The 21,125-nt window shown below is 36.0% G+C and overlaps 1 protein-coding gene across 1 annotated transcript in view; it reads right to left on the bottom strand.

The window, feature by feature from the left end:
* AsnRS (asparagine--tRNA ligase) overlaps nucleotides 1-18,687 on the bottom strand; it is a 285,820-nt gene extending 267,133 nt beyond the window's left edge. Inside the window, exons 1-2 of the mRNA XM_090406589.1 lie at nucleotides 18,488-18,687; nucleotides 730-812 (exon numbers count right to left, since the gene is read on the bottom strand). Of these exons, the coding sequence (XP_090262715.1) occupies nucleotides 730-812; nucleotides 18,488-18,527 (123 nt within the window). The 5' untranslated portion in view covers nucleotides 18,528-18,687. The remainder of the gene's footprint in view (nucleotides 1-729; nucleotides 813-18,487) is intronic.
* Between the last annotated feature and the right edge of the window lie 2,438 nt (nucleotides 18,688-21,125).

Below are 21,125 nucleotides of genomic sequence, written 5' to 3'. Positions count from 1 at the left end.
AACTGTCTGTGTTGAAACTTCAAGTGTTATGCTACATTTGCACAGTAATAATAAAAATTGTTCATCTATCGCTATTTACCTTTTATTGTCATTCAAAGTGGTATATCCCCATTACAGGTTTGAAATCCTGTATATATCCCATATACAAGTAGTAAAAAGGTGTAAGACCTTATTATTAAAATACTCTGAATTAGAGGTAGCTGTTTAGTTATATGAATAAAGGATTAAACAAGAATATAATTTCTTGGCATGTTTAATTTATGACCAAATGAAAAAACTTTCTACACACAGCAAAATGTTAATGACTGCTAACAATGCTGCTTGCCAGTACCACCAAAAGGAAATACGCTTTGATACACTACTGATTCCTAGCAGGTGTGTCACAACTTATGATTATGGACCTCATTGTTTTCACATTCAACCTTCTGATGGCATTTTATTGTTATTTTATTCAGTTGTATTAATTAATACTCTCAGGAATCTGACTGGTGTTTCTTAATTTCAGGAGAAATTAAGAGAATTGAATGTGTGCATAGTATGGAGATATTCTTCTGGTCAATATTTTATAAAGTGAAACTATCGTATAAAGTTATCTGACTGTCTTACTTTGTTATCCCACCTTCTCATCACTGCAGAATTCTTTGTATAACATTTTACAGTTAAATTAAATTACAATTAAATTTCAACACAACATAACTACACTAGATTTAGCCAAAGATAAGAAAATACCTGTAATATTGTTTTGAAAGGCTTCTTTTCAGTGCCATCACCTATTTCATCACTTCCTTCTAAATCTGAGATATATACTTCTCCTAATAAAAACAAACAATATCACTTAAAAGGTAATTTCATAATTTCATATTTAATGTAAATAAATCTGTATTTGACCACAACTATTTATTCTAGAAGTAGCCTTATGTGCCAGTAGGCACAGAAAGACTTGATGATTTATTCTAGAAAAAAAAAATAACTAAACCAAATAAAATTTATTTAAAAAATCATATAATTTCATTCATAACCATGTCTAGAACATTCAAGAGTAATGAATTTGTGCAAAGACAATACACACACACAATGTGGATAATCAATTAATCAGGCTGAATAAATAGAAAAAATGTAACTCAGATGAGTCTTCAAATGATTTAAGTTTTTATCCCTTTGTTTACTTTGATCTGTTGTGAAAGTTGCACTATTTCTGTTCCTACAATGCATCTGTGTGCAGAGAGGAATATTTTTATCGATTCTAATTAAATATTCTGTTTCAATCTCATGTGTCAGCTACAGGTATTTTCATGGAATATTCTGCTGAACAAGAATGCTTCATTCTTCCATTTTCCTTTAAACCTATAAAAACAAGTTCTGCTGCTGCTGGTGAACATCACACCAAACCTACCCAACCAACTTCTATTCCTTTTTCATTCCATCTACCTTTGTTCTTTGGAAAAGCCTTCCTCACAGTTCTCTTCCCCAAAGACTACAACCTCCTGGTGTCCAAGAAACACATCAATAGATTTCTATTTTTTACTTAATCTCTAGTTTCCCCCCCCCTCACACACACACACACACACACACACACACACACACACACACACACACACACACACACACACACACACACACACACACACACACACACACAGTGAAGCGACATACATGTTTTTTAATCTTTTATGTGTATAGATGATATAAAAATGAAAGAATGAAAGCTTATAGTATATGGACAAAAGGAAACAAGAAATGTTTGATTCAAAAAATAAAATAAAATAAAACAGTAAATTTCTATGGAATTATTTGCTATTAATAAATTTCTCAGGGGGAGAAATGAAATGCATTATTACCTAAAAAAAAGGCTGCATATGTAATTAGCACATTAGTATCACAGATACAAAGAGGAAATTCCAATTAAATGTTACATTTCTGTCTTTGCCTCCAGTACAGTTATTTCATGAGTAATATTCTGCTGGGTAGGCTACATCATTCCTCCATTACAGTTAGATAATTTGAGAATCCTAATAATAAAGGCTAAACAGAACTTTTTCAAACAATCTTAAAAATGTATCTAAATAAGCAGGATGGTGACCTCACAAAAGTGAGAAACATCATTTGTCTTAGAAAGATATTTACTCATATCCATGATATTGTATAATTTGAGCCTCAAGTTTAGAAATGAAGATACTGTACACACACACAGCCCACCAGATCAGCTTAATTATGAAATATTATATTCTTATACTTCATTCTCTGAAGAATGAAGCAAGAGAAAAGATGGAGTTTTGTGTTGAGAACACTTGCTTTATTGCAAATCTGCTTCCAACAACATAAAAGAAGATTGTGCACATGGACTTCATCTAATGGAGAATACAGAAATCAGATTATATTGTTGCCAGCAGAAGGAAAGAGTACTATCCAAGCAGCAAAAACACTACCTGGTATAGACTGTGGGACAGATCATGAATTATTGATAGCTGAAGAGTTAAATTGAAATTAAAGGCTAAGAAGAAACAAAAGGACAGTATAAGATTTGATTTAAATCCTATAAATGAAGCATTAAGGTAGAAGTTGGAAAGAAATTAAAAAAGTGAAAGGACAAGAAGAGAATTAGAAGAACTATGAGAAGAAACAAAATATACAGTCATAAAAGCAGCAAAGAAGACTAAATAAAGCAACAGAAGCTATTCAAATAGCAGAGGAAAGAAGAAAAATTTAACATCAGAGAAACAAAACGTTAAATAACTGAGGGCAGATTTCCAAAGAGAGGCTAGGAAAAACATCTAAACAAAAAGTACAAGGAAAGTGAAGAAAGCAACATTATGGGTAGAAGAAGAAATTTGTTTATAAAAATAAATAACGTTACAGGGAAGTTTATCTCTAGATTCATCATCGTCAAATTCCTGATATATATTTGAGGAATATATATAAATATATATAAACTCTCAGGAATATATATATTCCTGAGAGTTTATTTTTCACTTGGTTAGACTATAATAAGTTTAGTTTACTCCTTTATCCAAGGGTGAGCAAACAAAGTTTGCGTCTGAAAATATCTTCAGAACTGAGCTAAAGTGGTGCAACACCAAGGCAACTCGTGGCAAAGGTGGAGAAAGCTATCATCACTCCTATCTCAGTATCTCCCATAATGCAAAGCACATCTCCCTGCGGATATGTCAGTGGGAGCCAGGCCCAGTAGTGGAGACACCAAGGCAGAAGCAATGAGAGACCTCAATAAAGGTCGAAACTGGTATGGGTAGTAGTGGCCCTTGCCTTAATGCATAGCATTACACATATCCGCAAGGAGATGTGCTTTGCATTATAGGAGATACTGAGATAGGAGAGATGAGAGCTTTCACCACCTTTGCCACGAGTTGCACCGCCTTAGCTCAGTCCTGGAGATACTTTCAGGTACAAATTTTGTTTGCTCACACTTGGATAAAGGATTAAACTAAACTTATTAGAGTCTAACCAAGTGAAAAACAAACTTTCAACATTGTTCTCTGAATCCGGAGTAATTTAATAATAAGGTTGTACACCTTTTGGCAACTCCTATAGGTTTGGATGACCTCTCATTGCTTCTGCCTTTGTATCTCAACTACTGGGCCTGGCTCCCACTGACGAGACCTCAATAAAGGTCGAAACCGGTAAAATCTTCGGCTGAAAAATCTTCACAGAATATACTACCTAATTTACCACTTCCATTTTGGTTTCTGAAGCCATAACTGTTGATATTAGGCACATGTTTCTTCTGGGTCATGTCACGAATAAAGTCTCTGCTGATAATATACACAGGAGTCAGTATGCTGTGTGCCAGACTGAGGGCAAGTAATGTCCTATATTTTTCTCTCTTTCTTCATGCATAATTTTGTACACTAGAGAATGATCTTGTAAAAATTCTGAAAGAATAATTTAAGACTTTAAGACTGATTTGCCAATGCCTACAGTGAGATTAGAATCCCAAAACCTATGGAATGAAGAGCGAAATTAATCCATTCAGCCAAAAACAGTAACATGGATGAATAACCTTTAGAAACATGTTGAAGGAACCACCGTGGACAGTCTAATTATGTCCTACTTTGAAAAATTGTTTGAAGCATTAGAAGAAAAAATTTTCCACTCACCATCCCAAACCACCACTATGCACTCAGTAAGTTGGTAACATGTTGCTATTTAGAAACATAGAAATCAAAAGATAAGTAAAGTAAAGTATAATAAAGATATAAGTAATAAGTAATAAATCTCCCCAATTACTTATATCATAATGATATAAGTAATTGGGGAGAGCAATATCCTGGAGGAGGAAGGTAAAAATTCTGAAAGGATAATTTAAGAGTGTTAGATCGGTAATTTCATCAGAGAAATTGTCTATAAGCAAGATGCTCATGCCACCATGGCCAGAGTAATCATATGGCCTTGACATGGAAAGTGGCTAAATATGTGAAAGTTTCAATTCAGAGGTGGGGTATATGTGGAATTACAGGGCTGGTAAGCCCTGTAATTCCACATATATGCCACCTCTGCCATGGCAAAGTTAGGAAGACTATGAGGAGTTCAATGGATGTTGCAGCCTTACAAAGGAGAATGAATAACCTTTTTCTGAATGGGCAAATGAATGGGGCTTCCAGTTCAACATAGAAAACTGTCAGGTTTTAAAGTTTGGGAAGCACAGATGGGATGTAGAGTATAACACTGGGGGATATCTTAAAGGAGGTGGAGGAGATGAGGAATCTGGGGTTGTTGATAGTTAAGGACCTGAAATTTCAGGGACCTTTTCTAATATTGTGAGGACAGCACAGTGCATTATGGGAATGATGCAGAGAACACCGACATGTATGAGTAAGGATGTTATGATTCTGTTGTATAAGGCTTTTAATCAGATGGCATATGGATAGTGGTGTGCATATCTGTCATCAGGTTTTCAAAATGATGAAAGGATGCTGGGACAGGTTCAGAGATGATTGACTAAGATAATTTCTGGTCTCTAGAATGTAGAGCATGAAGGCAGATTGAGGGAATGCAAATTGCAAAATCTAATTGATAGAAAGTTGGGGGGTATCAAGACATAAGTGATAAGAGGTTATTACCAGAGTCGGACTGTGGAGACAGTAGAAGCATTCAAGTCGCGCGCGTGTGTGAGAGAGAGAGACTTCTACCCATTAACCATTCTAACAACGTGTGATCAAGTCTCTGTTAACAATAGTTCACTAAAATATGCTCCTCTGAAGCATATCTAGAACAAGAAAACAATGCCATTAAATAGCAACAGTTCAAAAGCAACTCAAAAACTGACCAGTTCTTTCTGCATCCAAATCAAGATGCAATCCATAGGATCCCTATTGTATATGTGAGATGTGCAACAGAACATGATGCAAGGAAGATCAGGATGTTGCAGCTCATTACCACCTTCAAACCATCGAAGAAAGCACCAGCTGCTGTCCTCTCTTAAAGATAAGCCTGATATGGTGACCCTACAGGTGCTCATCAAGTTAGGTTATATATAAGGTTATATATAAGGTAGGTTACATGCCTTTGTAACCTACCTTACTTTAGTTATAAGTTTTAACCGTATGCTCCAGCATACATATTGTCACAGGCACTGATGTTGTTATCCAACCAATAAGTCATTGTTTCAAATCCTACTATGAGAATAGATGTTTGTGACTATCTTAGGTAGGAGATGAATTCCTTTGCCTGGTGTGAGATCTTGCTCAATAGAGGCCTTAAGTGGCTTGAAAAAACTCTGTGTTGGTCCTTGAACAGAATTTCTGGAATGATTTAACTCTCAATCTAGCATTAAAAATTCAAGTTCAGATTTAGCCGTTTCAGCATGCAGCTCATGCTAGTCATAGGATACTACTATGGTGATTAGTAATAAAGCTGATGTGATAGCCCTTCAGAAGGATTTAAATAAGTTGAACAGATGGGAAAATAAATGAAGATATCAATTTAATTCAACTGAATGCAAGGTCTTGAAATTTAAGACCCACAAATAGACAGCTGCATACTCTAATGGTGGATCAATGCTTGAGGAAGTGGAAGAGGAAAGGGGATGACAGTCAACAAAAATTTGAAGTTCATTGCAAAAGGTGGTGAATATAACTCAGCAGACTACTGCAATATAAGGACTTAACAACTGGGAGATAAATGAGGGGTGATTCCAAGGTATAAAGACCTGATCAAGGCTTTAGCCTTGATAAGGTCTTTATACCTTGGAATTGAGCACAATAATTCAGATGTGGCCTGATCAAGGCTAAAGCCTTGATCAGGCCACATCTGAATTATTGTGCTCAGATCTGATCACTGGGATTTGAAGAGGATAAATTAACCTTGTACAAGGTACAGAGGTGGATAACAAATTATATCAAGACTCTACAATGTTAGTTATGAAAACAGACAGAGAATGAAAACTTCAACATTAGGTGAAGAAAAAAAAAAGGAATGACATGATTGAGGCATTTAAACTTTCAAGAGGTATTTACAGGATTGACATTGGGAAGATTTTTTCGCATAGCAGAACAAACTAGTTGGATGTAATCTCACACACAAATATATTCCACAAAAAAAACTTTTGGGGGGGGTCGGAAGATAACAGAATAATTCACAACTACTTGTGTTATGAAAACAAAGTCCTGTTTTCTAGATCCTTCTCTGGAATACTGGACAAGTCTGAGTGATAGTAATGCGCTTGTACATCAGTTTGCAAGCAAATAATAACAACAACACAATAAAGTCTGCACATATGGATCTCACTGAGCTTCATACTTCAAAGAATGCAGATAACAATTACCAAAGTGCTTTCTTCTATAATTAGCCTTATGTTGAACGTAAAGAAAATGGCATGCATCAGTTCAGAAACACAACCTCACAGTAAATCAAAAACAAACTGCTGGAAAGGTAATTGATTATTTTAGCTGATTCAGAAAAGATATTTTTATCACTTGAGCAAAGCAATGGTCACAAAGTAAATTTTATGATGAGACAATCAATATGTAGTATTGTAGGAAAAATATTTCAGTGTGTGCCAATGTAACCACTGTGGTGGATTACTGTACTACATTATGAATAAAAAGCTACAGTCGGGTCTCTTTTTATGCGGTAGATATGTTCCACAGAAAACAGCATATAAAAAATCGCACAATAAAGGCCTACCTTACGTTCAAAAATTAGGGATACGTTCCATAATTTTCTAAAACTGCATAAAACCGAAGCAATGAATTAAAATAAACCTAAAATTGCATAAAAAAAGTTTATGAAAATTCAGGAAGTTTGTTTTAAAGCTTTATTCATTTAATTTTATTGAAAAGTGTTACTTTTCAATAATTTGACATAATTTGAAAACTGGTCCAAAATCACTTCCATCACCAGAAGAGATAGTCAGTGCATCAGATCTGTATGGTAAAGGTAATGGTTCTTCACAATCAGAATTAGCTTCACCCTCGTTCTGAGCTGATTTTTTTCTTCTGACAATGTAATCAGTGATTAAACTTTGCGATAATGATTCGCCTCATTTTTTATACAACTCGCGATATCCAGACATACAGTTCTTCAGCTCATGTGCGTCATTAACAAGAAAATGATTTTCCAATTTATTCAGTTCGAGACCTTCTCGAATTATATTTGCAGTGAGGGGGGACAGGTTTTTCTTCTGCTTCACTATCATTTTCTAGATCTTCAATGATATCTAAAGTTAATCGATATCCAATAATATCATCGTCACTTAAGGCATTATCCACAAGCAATTCGTCTACATCAATCTAAATGTATCAAAACCTTCTCCACCAATTTCATGTGCCAAAGTAATGATTTCAGCTGATAATGTAGATGTTTGCATGGTTGCACTGTTTGCAACACATCCAGGCCAAGCTGCTTTTCAGCAGACATTAAAAGTTTGTGGTCTTATTTCAGAGATAGGATGCAACATGATTTAATCAGTCCAAAATAGAAATTTTTTTCCAAACGTTACCACAAACATTACGCAAAATAGTTACCACTTTAAAAACTACAATGATCATAAAAGAGAAGTTAATTTTCTGCCATGTAATAATAAACAACTCATCCCACAATACGGATTGATTACCCCAGGATTTCTCAAACTGTGTTCTGCAGAAGATGAATAAGTATTCCGTGAGAAGTTCTCCTGGAATTTGTCATTTTAGTTTTCTAAAATGACAAATTCCAGGAGAACTTCTCCTGGAATTTTTCATGAATAAATATTTTATAGTGGAAATATGCTGAGGAGAATAATATTTGTGAATATGTCGAAAAGCTCAGACCTAGAACATCTAAATAACATATGTGTAGCAAATGTTAGCGACCAAACCGTGTATTTTTAAACATTGAAGTATTCATGAATTATCGTTAATTTTCACACATCGAAACCTTTCAACATTTGGGGAAAGGGAATACCACTGTTTATGACCGGTTGTAAAAATTGCCTGCAAGCCAATTACGACAATGGGCGGCGTATCCTCTGTTCTCAAAACTGAACGAAATAACATCTGTGTTGCAAATGTTAGTGACCAATCATCAAGAAAGTATAAAGAAAATTTTTCCACTGAATTGAAGATCAAGGTAGTCTGTATCCGGTTCTCAGATCTAGTAATACTGACTACTTTCTTCACAAGTTCGTATTGTAGGGTGAAAGTGCTTGTTTCGAAACCATAGTGTCATGATTTTTTAAAAGTAATAGGCCTACAGATTTAAATTTTAATATGAATAAGAGACAAGGGACTTTGTTTAATTTTGGTGTTAAGAAATCTCTTATTGAAGGTGTTTGTGACATAACAGATAGTGATTCATCCATCTCCAGCATACAAAGCGATCTCCAGGATGTACAAAAGGAGGGGAAAACTATCAACACACACAGGAGAAAAAGTCTGCATTCACTTGTAATAATATTATAAATTTTTGGTGATCAGAATAGGATATGTCAATGAAAATCAGCACAAATTAATTTAATGATGTTTATGTTTAAATAATTATTAATTAATGATAAAAATCAGCTAAATTAACAATTAATTAATACATTACAAAATAAGCAAGGTGTTCCATGAAAATCTCAAAATTTGTGAAGTGTAGAAAAAGTTTGGGAAACACTGGATTACCCTATTATCGGAATGGATTCTCCTTCTGTTGACATGCGCAGAAGTGTTGAAAGAGCTTGTATCTTGAAGTTATGCACTGCATAACTTTAAATCTGCATAAAAAGAGACCCGAACGTATAGCAGAAGTTTTAAACCACTGAATATTTTTTGCCTTTCAACCGTTTAGAAAAATCTCTACATTTCTCACTTCTCCTAAGGACAAGCTTCCACATCTTAATCACCCAGGTGTCTACAAGATTCTGTGCTCTTGTGGATTATCTTATTTTGGACAAAAGGGAAGATCTGCCTCTATTTGGCTAGAAGAACACCAATCTTATATTGAATACTTTAAACCTGAAAAGTCTGGACTTGCAGAATATGCCATCTTCACCAGACACAGAGTTCATTGGAAAAAGACAAGAGTTCTTCACAAAAGTCAGTTTCTCATGGAACGCCTTTATAAAGAAACATGTGAATCTCTACTTCATTCTCCTAACTTAAACAGATCCGATGGCTTACATCTATCCCCTTTATGGGAGATAGTACTTTACAAATCAGCTAATCTTTCCTAACTGTTTATTGTATTTATTTTTTTTTTTTTTAAGGAAATTTATTGACCTTTTTAGTTATCTTATACCAGCTACTTAGGTTGCGCTTTTTGGAATTGTCAGTTATTGTTTAATTTGAGTTTAATGTACTGAAGATGCCTGTGACACACAGGCGAAAATTATACTATTAAATAATCTTTGTATGCGAGTTTTTTCCGTTATTAATTTTGTATCGAGGTATCAGAGAGTTGTATATGGGGTTGCAGTATCCGAAAAGAGGAAGATCACTAATGGTGTTGGGATGGGTTTAACTAGTGATATGTAGCTGTTTGCAGATCGTGCAATGTGTAAGGTTTTGAGATTTGGTAAGCAGCCATTTGATTCACAGTATATACTTGGCAGGGAAACTTTAAAGGAAGTAGAGGAGATGAAAGATCTGGGAGTGAAGGTGGACAAGGACCTGAAATTCAGAGGCCACACTGCACAAGTTGTGAAGGTATCACATCAGACAATGGCAATGATGACCCTAACATGCAGAAATAAAGAGGTTAAGATGCTGTTGTATAAGGCATTGATCAGGCCTCATATGGATTATTATTATATGGATTATTAGATTTGGGTTACCAGGTTTTCATGGTGATGAGAATATGCTGGAAAGGGTCCCAAGAAGATTCATAAAGGTAGTCAGTGGTCTTTGGAATGTGGAGTATGAGGACATATTGATAGAGAATGTAATTTGAAAAGCCTCATGAATAAGAGGAAGAGGGTGGGGTGGGGGATATCATTGAAACATATAGGCTAGTTAGGGGTTATCAGGTGGACATGGAGAAGATTTTTCACAGAATGGGAGGGGTGGGGATAGAACAAGAGGCCATTGCTGGAAACTGTATAAGGAGGGTGTGAGCAGAGGAATGAGGAGAAGGCTCTTTGCGTGGAGAGTGGAATGCATTGCCAGAGTGTGTTGTGAACGCAGACACATTGAATCAGTTTACGGCACAGTTGGATGAGCATTGCACTAGTGTGTATCTCCCACAATGAATCTCGGATATTAATAATAATAATTATTATTATTATTATTATGTGACACCTCCAGGGGGTCCAAGACTCATCAAGGGCACCTACTCTACAACTCTGTCTCCAACAGTCAATCCACCAACTACAACTAACCACAACTATATCATCTATCGCCCACCACCACCACTGGCATTTTCACGGACAATCCCAAACATCCATGCCCACAGTGAGACTCAACAAACCCGCAACCTTTTGGTTGGAGAGCAGATGCGCTAACCACAAGGCCAACCAAGCCCTCCATATCATTTTAAAATAATTTGTATTCAGAATTATTTAATGCTGAACTCTTTCAATAAGAATTTTGTTTGTATACTTTCATTCATAAGAACAAGTTACAGAAATGAGAATGAATGATCAATTTTTAAAACTTGTTTTAAATGGAAATGTATTTATGTAATGTAGTGCTGACAGAAAAGACAGATTTGACTCAACTGTACAGTTTTTGATGCATTTCGAATGACTAACCAAAAAAAAAAAAAAAATTATTGTTACAGACCTCAACACAAAGGAACTTTCATTTTTATCTAAATATGCATATGGCATTTCCTCAAACAGTAGAATACATGAAATTTATAACGAGCAAACATACAGCTATTACTTAACCCAGCTCACTTCCAACCCATGTGCACACAAAAAAAAAAAAAAAACATTTTTTGTGCATGTTTCCAGTCTCAGGCACGATGATGAGACTGGAAACGTGACCGGCATGACCGTATAGTGCAGATGTGGTAGCCCTCAGTTTTAATGCTAGAGGGATAGGACTGGTTCGAGGCCTGGAGGTACAGGAGGAGAGTGTGTTTCAGATACTGAGTACTCTGGATGTCAGTAAAGCTGTTGGACTGGAAGGTATTTCACCACGAGTTTTAAGAGAATGTGCTAGGGAATTGACAGTGCCTTTAACGTGGCTTTTCAATGAAAGTCTGGCTTTGGCGAAGGTGCCCAGGGAATGGAAGGAAGGTAAGATAGTGCCATTACATAAGGGTGGTAACAGACTGGAAGTGTCTAATTATAGGCCAGTCTGTGTGTCATCAGTAGTTGTTAAGATCTTGGAGAAAGTAGTGAGGGACCGTATACAGCATTGGGCAGATGAGGGTAATGTTATCTGTGAGAATCAACATGGATTTGTTAAAGGATGCTCTTGTTTTAGCAATATGCTAGCCTTGTATAATAAAGTTACAAGAACGTTAGATGAGGGAAAGGCATATACTGCAATTTTCTTAGACTTGACGAAGGCATTTGACAGGGTGCCACATGATAAGCTGATATTTAAGTTGCAGCACATGAGTCTGGATGTCAGATTGGTCAACGGGATTCAGGATTGGCTGTCTGATAGGTATCAGAGAGTTGTGTATGGTGGAGCAGTTTCAAGGAGGCAGAGGGTTACAAGTGGGGTCCCACAGGGCTCAGTAATAGGACCTACATTGTTAAACCTTTATATCAATGACATAGCCAGTGGATTGCAGGGGGATATTCAGTTGTTTGGGGATGATGCGAAGCTGGGAAGGATTATTAGTAATAGTGCAGATGTGGTAGCCCTGCAAGAGGATTTAAATAAGCTAGATAGATGGGCAAATGAATGGGGGTGTCAGTTTCACGCAGCAAAGTGTAAGGTCTTGAGGTTTGGGAAACATCGATGGGATGCTGCATACTCTATGGGAGGATACTGGAGGAAGTAGGGGAGACAAGAGATCTGGGGTTGATGATTGATAGAAACCTGAAGTTTAGGGGACATATTGCAAAGGTGGTGAAGGTAACACAGAGGATTGCTGCTATTATGAGAAGGACACTGACCTGCAGAGATAAGAGGGTTATCATTCCGTTGTATAAGTCTCTGATCAGACCACACTTGGACTATTGTTCTCAGATTTGGTCCCCAGGATTTGAAGGGGATAAATTAACTGTGGAAAGGATACAAAGACGGATGACAAAGATGGTTTCAGGACTGTACAAGGATAGTTATGAGGATCGGCTGAGAGAATGCGGACTGCAGAGTTTGGTGGATAGAAGAAGAAGGAGAGGTGATATGATTGAGACTTTTAAGCTGTTGAGAGGTGGTTACAGGGTTGACACTGGGGAGTTCTTTCGCTTGGTTGAACAGCGGGAAGGAGTGATGACAAGAGGCCATCCCTGGAAGTTACGAAAGGAAACTGTGAGCAAGACGGTAAGGAGTGGTTTCTTTGTGTGGAGGGTGGTTGAGCCGTGGAATGCATTGCCTGATGGAGTGGCGGGAGTGAGAACGGTCAGTGAGTTTAAAGAGTGGTATGATAGACTTTGTGTTTCTCAGGGGGGGGCCTCCCCTCGATGAGTCTTGACAGACTTTATGTCTTAGGAAGGACCTCCCTCGATGAGTCTTTTGACTCCTGAATAATAATAATAATAATAATAATAATAATAATAATAATAAGGGCAGTAACCTGTGCTCACATTAACAAAAGTCACAAGCCACAAACCCTTAAATCAGTGCCCAAACTTTTTGATGTCGCGGATCCCCCTGTAGCGAATGTTAATTCACTGTGGCTTCCATAAAATACGAAATGAAAATTTTTTATATTTTACATATTATAAAGATGAAGTAATAAATTACAATTTTACAACACTAAATGTGTCATTTATGACAATGCAATTCTGTTATAAATCGAGATATTCGGAAGAATATGAAAATATCAATTACGCCAGGTGTGAACAACAGGTGTGAGCAACATGATAAGTTTAATGAAAATAAACTATCCTGTGGATCCCCCTTTGAATTACTCACGGACCCCCGGGGGTCCATGGACCACAGTTTGGGAAACACTGTCTTAAATGATATACCTAAGATTAATGACATCTTTGTTATCTTGACATCGTGTACATTGCATGCTAAATATTTTTATAAGAAATTTAAATTATTGCTTCACACACACACACACACACATATATATATATGTGCAGTTTATAAATCATATAACTCATGTCATAAATATTATTTTTGAGGAAATTATAGCACATACTGAATATTAATTACAATAACTTTAATATTCCTGATATTCCAACCAAGTCAAATTGCCATCATCAGGGAATACAGAACAATGGATATTGGTACACAGGCACTAACACTTGGTAAATCAGGCTGAAAAAAAAGTAACTGAAGTTGGGCATAGAGTCCTAATGATGTCCACTAATCAGCTAAATTGGATAGTCTGCCAGTGGACTGAAGATCTCAGAAGGAGCATGTTACTCCACTGCAGAAAATACAAATATGAGTGGATATTCCTGGAATCTGCCTCAGTCAGGAGAAAGTTTTCATATCTCCACAAATTTGGATGCATGAAGCTGCCCCAAATTTGAGGAGTGCTAATCCTCAGATGAATTTAGCCCAACAGCCAAGACAACCCAATATAGCCCACTAGGGGATGTTATTTAGGACTATAGGCCCAGCTTCAGTTGCCCTTCTTTAACTTCATTTACCTAGTGTTAGTGCCTGGGTGCACATATCATTGTTAATATGTGCACACAGGCCCCTGATGATGGTAATTTGACTTTGCCAAAATTACTCCTAAGTTACGCTCACATGCACTTTTTACTGTGCAGGCATTCGGAACCAAAATCCTACGAAATAGGTTGGTTACTCCTTATTTCTGGAAGTAACCTATGACTGTAGCCTCTGTGCTGACGGGGCTGATTTGCCTGCTTGCAGGATGAAAAACCCCAGATAAACTGGGGGAAAATCCCTGCTGCCCACGCCCAAGACCAGCTAACTTGGCTATGGCTGAGGAATATCCGGGAGCTCCTCACATCATTGACGAGAATCGAACCTAGGACACTCCTTCCCCAGGCATATGGTTATGAAGCATATAGCCACTAGGCTAACCATGCGGACTTGCCAAAATATCAGTATTAATTAAAGTTATTGCAATTAATATTTAGTATATGTTATAATTTCATCATCTGCCCAAGTTCAAGTGACTGTCTAGACAGCAGACACTCTAAACACAGCTGAATCTAAATACTTGTGACATCAGTGTCAGTTTGTCTGCACACAGCATGCTAAATGTAACTAATCTGAGCATATAAAGTTGGAATGGATTAGAGTAATAGAAGAGTGGAGACACTGGAGACATTTTTAAATAAAATAAGTGAAATGTATGATTTATCATATAATTCATGTCATATGAATATACTATGATATGATAGGTATATTATTATTATTCCTGACACCTCCAAGGAGTCCGAGGGCTCATCGCGGGAGGACACCTACTATACAACCAAACCTCTACCAATCATCTCCATCAATGCCATCTACTGCTCACCACCACCACAACTAGTATTTTTTTGTCTGTAAATTGTGTGTGTTCTGAAGGGCCGATTTGTCTGTATGCGGGATGAAAAACCAGAGTTTCCAGGAGAAAAAACCCTGCTACCTCTGTATGAGATTGGCTAACCTACCTTTGATTGAAAAAGTCTACATAAAGATTCCTTCCGTCGCGACGAGAATCGAACTTAGGCCTGTTCCAATCGTAGGGCGCAATGTACCGTTGTTCTTCCAATTGCGCTACGGAGGTGCTTATTATATTATATAGTAATTCAGAAATTAATGATGCAGATTAAAAATTCTTAAAGAAATGAAATCGTGCACATTGTGTGTGTGTGTGTGTGTGTGTGTGTGTGTGTGTGTGTGTGTGTGTGCAGTCTTTCCCCCCCCCCTCTCCCCATTGGCGTGCATGCTCACAGCTTAGAGGGAACATTACTCATTTTTTTTTTTTTTATTATTTTGTTTTGTTTTTTAAATTCTGATAAATAATCTAAATACTAACTTTGGAAAAGTTAAACAAAGATGGATAGAAAATTCCAGCTTCTATGGAATAAAATGGAATAAAAACAAGTAAATATTTAAGAAAAAAATAGTGCTGACCTTCTTCCATAAGTGATATACATAAAAAAGTCCTTAAAAAATGCAAACTTGTCAAATAAGAAAATAATAATTTCTTGATTCTAAAACAAGTGAAAGGCTTATGTGTTGGCAGTACATATTTTATTACAACACAGAATAAGAAAATAATATTTATTAACTTATTAGCTGATATTTCTTTAATATTATATCCAGCACCTTCAGAGCACAAGAACAGTTTCACAGCACATGAAACAATTTGGTATAACAGTGGGACTAATTTAAAAAAACTGTAACGAACAACAGGAAGAACTAAAATCATAATTCGCACCATCCATGTTGGAAAAAGAGAGAAAACAAGTATTAATTAGATCTCATAGCCACTCTCAAACCAGTGATTTGGCTACACTATGATGATGATGTGTTTGCTATTTAGCCACCCAGTCCAGCCATGTTGGATACATTTTGAGTGCATTTAAATAGCCAACACCCTAAAGTCCACTTCACAATGGAACAGGAAGCTAATGACTGTCTGCTCTTCCTAGATACACTAATCACATGGCTTCCTGATAGTTCATTATCTTTTAGTTTATAGAAAATCCACACACACAGAGAGATATTTGCATAAACATCACACCATCATCCAGCTCAACAGTATGGTATCCTAAAAACACTAATTCACAGAGGGGACACCTGTGTGATTCCAATGGCAATGCTCTCACTACTGAACTCACTTTCTTAGCCAATCCCCATAGGATAGAAAAAATACTAAATGCACCCCATAAATCCCCTCCCCTGCCTATCACACAAGACCACAGCAAAACTTATCCCATACATTTAAGGTACATCTGAAAAGATATCTAAAATACTTAATAAATATCAGTTATTTAAACTATATGTGAAATTGGCAACTCTCATCTGTTCACCTAAGGACAAACTTTGTTCTTTATCACATTCAGGAGTTTATGAAGTGCCCTGTTCTTGTGATCTGGCTTACTACGGAAAGACAGGAAGAACTGTTGACCACTTTGGTGAATATCAAAATATACTTTCAGCATTATTGTTATGGTAAGTCATATCTAGCTAACCATGCCTTGGATCATATGGAAGAAAACAAAAGTGCTACACAGAAGTCATAAGTCAGAGAGATTATTTTTGGAATCGACAGACTCCTAACATACTCCAAACCTCAACAAGTATAGCTGTATAAATTTACCCCCCCCACACACACACAAAAAAAAAAAAAAAAAAAAATGGGAAACAGTCATTTTAAGACCTAATTAATCCCAACATAGATGGTACCAATTACGATTTGAGTTCCTTGTGCTATCCATTACATTATTTTTAAAAAACTAGTTCCATTGTTAAACCAAATTATTGTTGTTTTGTGTGCTGTGACAAATTATTCTTGTGCTCTGAAAATGCTGGATATAATACCAGAGAAATATCAGCTAATAAGAAATATGATAAGAAAATATTATTTTCTTATCATTCTGTCTTTTAATCAATACTGTTAAAATAAACTTTCATAATTATGGTTAATGGTGCACAAAAGAAGATCTATAGACTGAATTTCTTTTACTGCTGAATGGGATGTGGAAATATATATTTTATTGTTTGTCAAAAATCAGTTTATTATAATTCAAGATCTCCATGGACCATGTGAAAGAGGTCTACCTCTGATAACACAGAAGTATCATATCATTCCTTAAACTCATTCACACATTTGTACTCTCTCCACATTTGTACACTCCCGAGCAATGTATTCCGTGATCAAATAACTTTTCTTACTGCTTCTTTCTGCAAGTTCCTGAGATGGCCCCTTCAACTTCCTTTCATTCTACCATATAAAAAATCTCCCTAGTATCCTTTTATCCACCAAACTCCACAGTTTGCATGCCCTAAGTCTATCCTCATAACCAATATTTCATAGTTCTTTCTGATAGTGTTTTTGTAATCTGCCTTTGCACCTACTTCATCTGCTTCAAATTTTAAAAATCAGATTTGAAAACATTAATCCAAATGCAATCTCATCAAGGCTTTATAAAATGGAACCACCCCTCTTATCTCTATTACTCACTGTCCTCAATATTGAAGAAATCTGCAGGGTTGCCTTCACCACCTTCATAATATGTCCCTTAGAATTTCTATCAACTATCACTCCAAGATCCCTTTCCTTCTGCACTTCCTCCAATACAGTATAATTCCACCAATAGAGTATGCAGTGTCTCATCTGTAGATCACAAAATGCGTGAAGCCAACATCCCCACTTATCTACTCACTTTTCAAGCTTATTCAATCCTGAAGAATAAAATCAGCACTGTTACTAATAACATTCTCCAGCTACATATTTTCTGCAAAAGAACGAATATATCCTGCAGTGCAGTGACAACATCATTGATATAAAGGTTGAATAATAAAGATCCAACACTCAGCATTGTCACCTTCCTTCTCCACGATGATGCTTTCCATACACAACTCTGAAAATCTCAACTGCTAATCCAATTTGCTATCCTGGCTCTTATAATGAAAGATAAATACCAACCTATGCCCTTGCGCACTCCAGAAAAGTGGTAGTATATCCCTTATCCTTGTTACTTATTATAAGTGACAAGTGTTATTTTTCGAATAATCACAGACTACTCTATGCTAAACACATCTGCAAATCGATGAATACAGTTAAACATCAATCGGGAACGTATTTATAATGAATCGCATTTTAAAACAGATTTAAAAAATACGCAAGTAATAAATTATTACAATATGAAAAGGAATATACTAATTCCTTTGACAAATCACTCATTTGCTTTCACCGAGTATTATCATTAGGTTACAGAGTTACTAATTGTTTAATTTAAAGATTCACACAACAAATCCTTAATATGTGTAAATATTTTTGCCCTTCGGAAATAAAATTAACTCACCTAACTGAATCCCTTCCATTTTCTCTGTTAAACAGGTCATTTTTAACTAGAAGAATTATTATATAACTCTAGGATATTACTATAATTTAGTAAACTTGCAAGAACTTTTGCAAAATATTACTGATCCATAAGCATGATGTCAACGTAAGCACATGTTAACTCTGAAGTTACTAAGAGGCAAAGCGTTAGTAACTGTCCTATATCGAAATATGTAGCAAATGATGAAATCGCGCTAGAGTATTACATCTTGTAATACTCTGGCGCGATTTCATCAATAAAAATGCTTGTAATTTACAAGCATTTTTTATTATTTATTATTACATAATAAATAAGGGACATTAGAGGATTTGCATTTATAATGCAAATCCTCTAATTGCAAACTCTCTCTAATGCAAACCCTCAAATCCTCTAATGCAAATCCTCTAAATGGGAATGAACCGTATGAGAACAGGTTGAGGATTTGTGGGTTGCAAAAATTGGTTGATAGGCGGAAGAGGGGAGATATGATTGAGACATTCAAATTACTGAAGGGTTTCTATAAAATTAATTCAGAAGATATTTTTGAGAACAGGGCTGGTTGTGGGAGGACTAGGGGACATCCATGGAAACTGGGCAAAAGTGTGGTTAGTAAAGGTGTTAGAGCTGGGTTCTTTACTTTTAGAGTAGTGAATGAGTGGAATGCGCTCCCTGAGTCTGTGGTGGATGCTGTGACAGTGAATGAGTTTAAGGCGAGGTATGATAGATACTGTATGAATGTCGAATAGTTGTGATGAAAATGATTTGGGGCCTCCCTCGATGAGTCTAATGACTCCCTGGAGTTGCCCGTAATAATAATAATAATAATAATAATAATAATAATAATAATAATAATAATAATAATAATTACAGTGCAATTACTCCGTTCTTTGATGTACACGAAACAGTATTACTTTCTATCAATGTTTAGATTATGGAAAAATAAATACAATAAGTTTACACTCGCCATTACTTATTGCTAAATCCGTTATTTATAGTTTCCTAACAATATTTTCCCCATATTAATCTCTTATTAGTAATACCTCTAATATGAGTACATGTGCATTTCGGTCTTCTAAAGGACACCAAATTATATTATTATTCTTCTTATTGTTGTTGTTAAGAGAGACCTACAGGAGGTCAGGGACTAATCGAGGAAGGCGACAGACCACGCACCAGCTATTTTAATTCCTAATGAATTCATTCACACTACTTGCATACACAACATCTAATGACAATCCATTCCCATCACGTACCACTCTATGAGAGAAAATTTAGCCCTCACTCCCACCCCTACCTTCTGGATTGAAATCGTTCTCAGCTTCCAAGGATGCTCTCTCTTAATATCCCCACCCTCTATAAATTAAAAGTTCTATCTACTGAAATCCTGTGTGACTCTTTCAGAGGTTTGTAAATCTCAATCGCGTCACCCTTCTTTCTCCTACAGTCCACAAATTCTCAATCTCTCTTCATAATAAGTTTTCGACAATCATTTTAGATACTCTCCTTAGCACTCTCTCCACTGTATCAGAATCACAACGGAAGTAGATCTTCGCAATAGTCCAACAGAGGTCTTCTCAACGCCTTCTAAACAGCCAAAATGACTTGCTTATCTTTACATCTCAAAGTACGTTTCAGATTGCATTTATCTTCTGACCTGTATTTACAATGTTTGCTATATGGTACTTGAACTTCAACTTCCGATTTACTAAAACTCCAAGATCTATTGCCTGATCAGTTTCTTTTGGCATAATCCCACCAATATACAGGGTGATCAAAATCCCTGTATACCTGTTTAAGGCCTTGTAGAGTCCAATGATACCACTGCTACAAAACTTTGTATGATTACATTGAACGTCATACGGAAGCGATTAAAGATAACAAGAAATCATATTCTTGGTTTCATCCTATATCCAATTTAAGCAAAGTTTGTGCATGAAGTAACTTCATGAGATTGCAACTCGTATATAGGGGCTAATGACTTCACATCAATTGCCTTAATACTTTACTATCGTTGAATTATGAGATGTATACTTGGGATTCACTTTGGGATCGTGTTATTTAATTTCAATTAAAGAACACGAAAAATTATTTGAGGAATACCATATTTTCTTGATATAATATCCTCTGACAATTCCTTCTTAAATATCAAGAAGTTATGGATTTACTATAACTTTATATGCCAAAAATATCATGATTCTCTTTGGTACTAGTAGGATCTAAATAAATAAATCAGCTAACAACTTTTATTCACTTATAGGGAATAGATGAGGTCTATTGGAGACTAAGTGGGCACTTCAATCTCCAACGGTAGCCAACCAGAGATGTGTGTATATATATAAAGGGTGTCCCAAAATTCATAAGATTTAAATTTAGCGACATTTGTGGAGTAAAGTGTTGCCAACGAGAAAAAAAAAAGACAGCGTGAAAGATGACAGTTCAGGGTTATTAAAAATGGAGCGCTACACGAAAGAACAACGCATTTTCATTGTTCAGCAATATTTTAAAAATAATGAAGGTTTGGCAGCTACAGTTCGCAATTTTCGTACAAAATATGGTCGGAATAGTGATTTAACTTCATCAACTGTGAAAAGATTAATTAAAAAATTCAAGGAAACTGGAT

The sequence above is a fragment of the Typopeltis vanoorti genome, chromosome 16, assembly GCF_054136105.1.
Source record: "Typopeltis vanoorti isolate ZY-2024b chromosome 16, IOZ_Tvanoo_1.0, whole genome shotgun sequence".
In the NCBI taxonomy this organism is placed as follows: domain Eukaryota; kingdom Metazoa; phylum Arthropoda; class Arachnida; order Uropygi; family Thelyphonidae; genus Typopeltis; species Typopeltis vanoorti.
The sequence above is the reverse complement of the archived record's forward strand: the minus strand, read 5'-3'. Positions and strand labels throughout refer to the sequence as shown.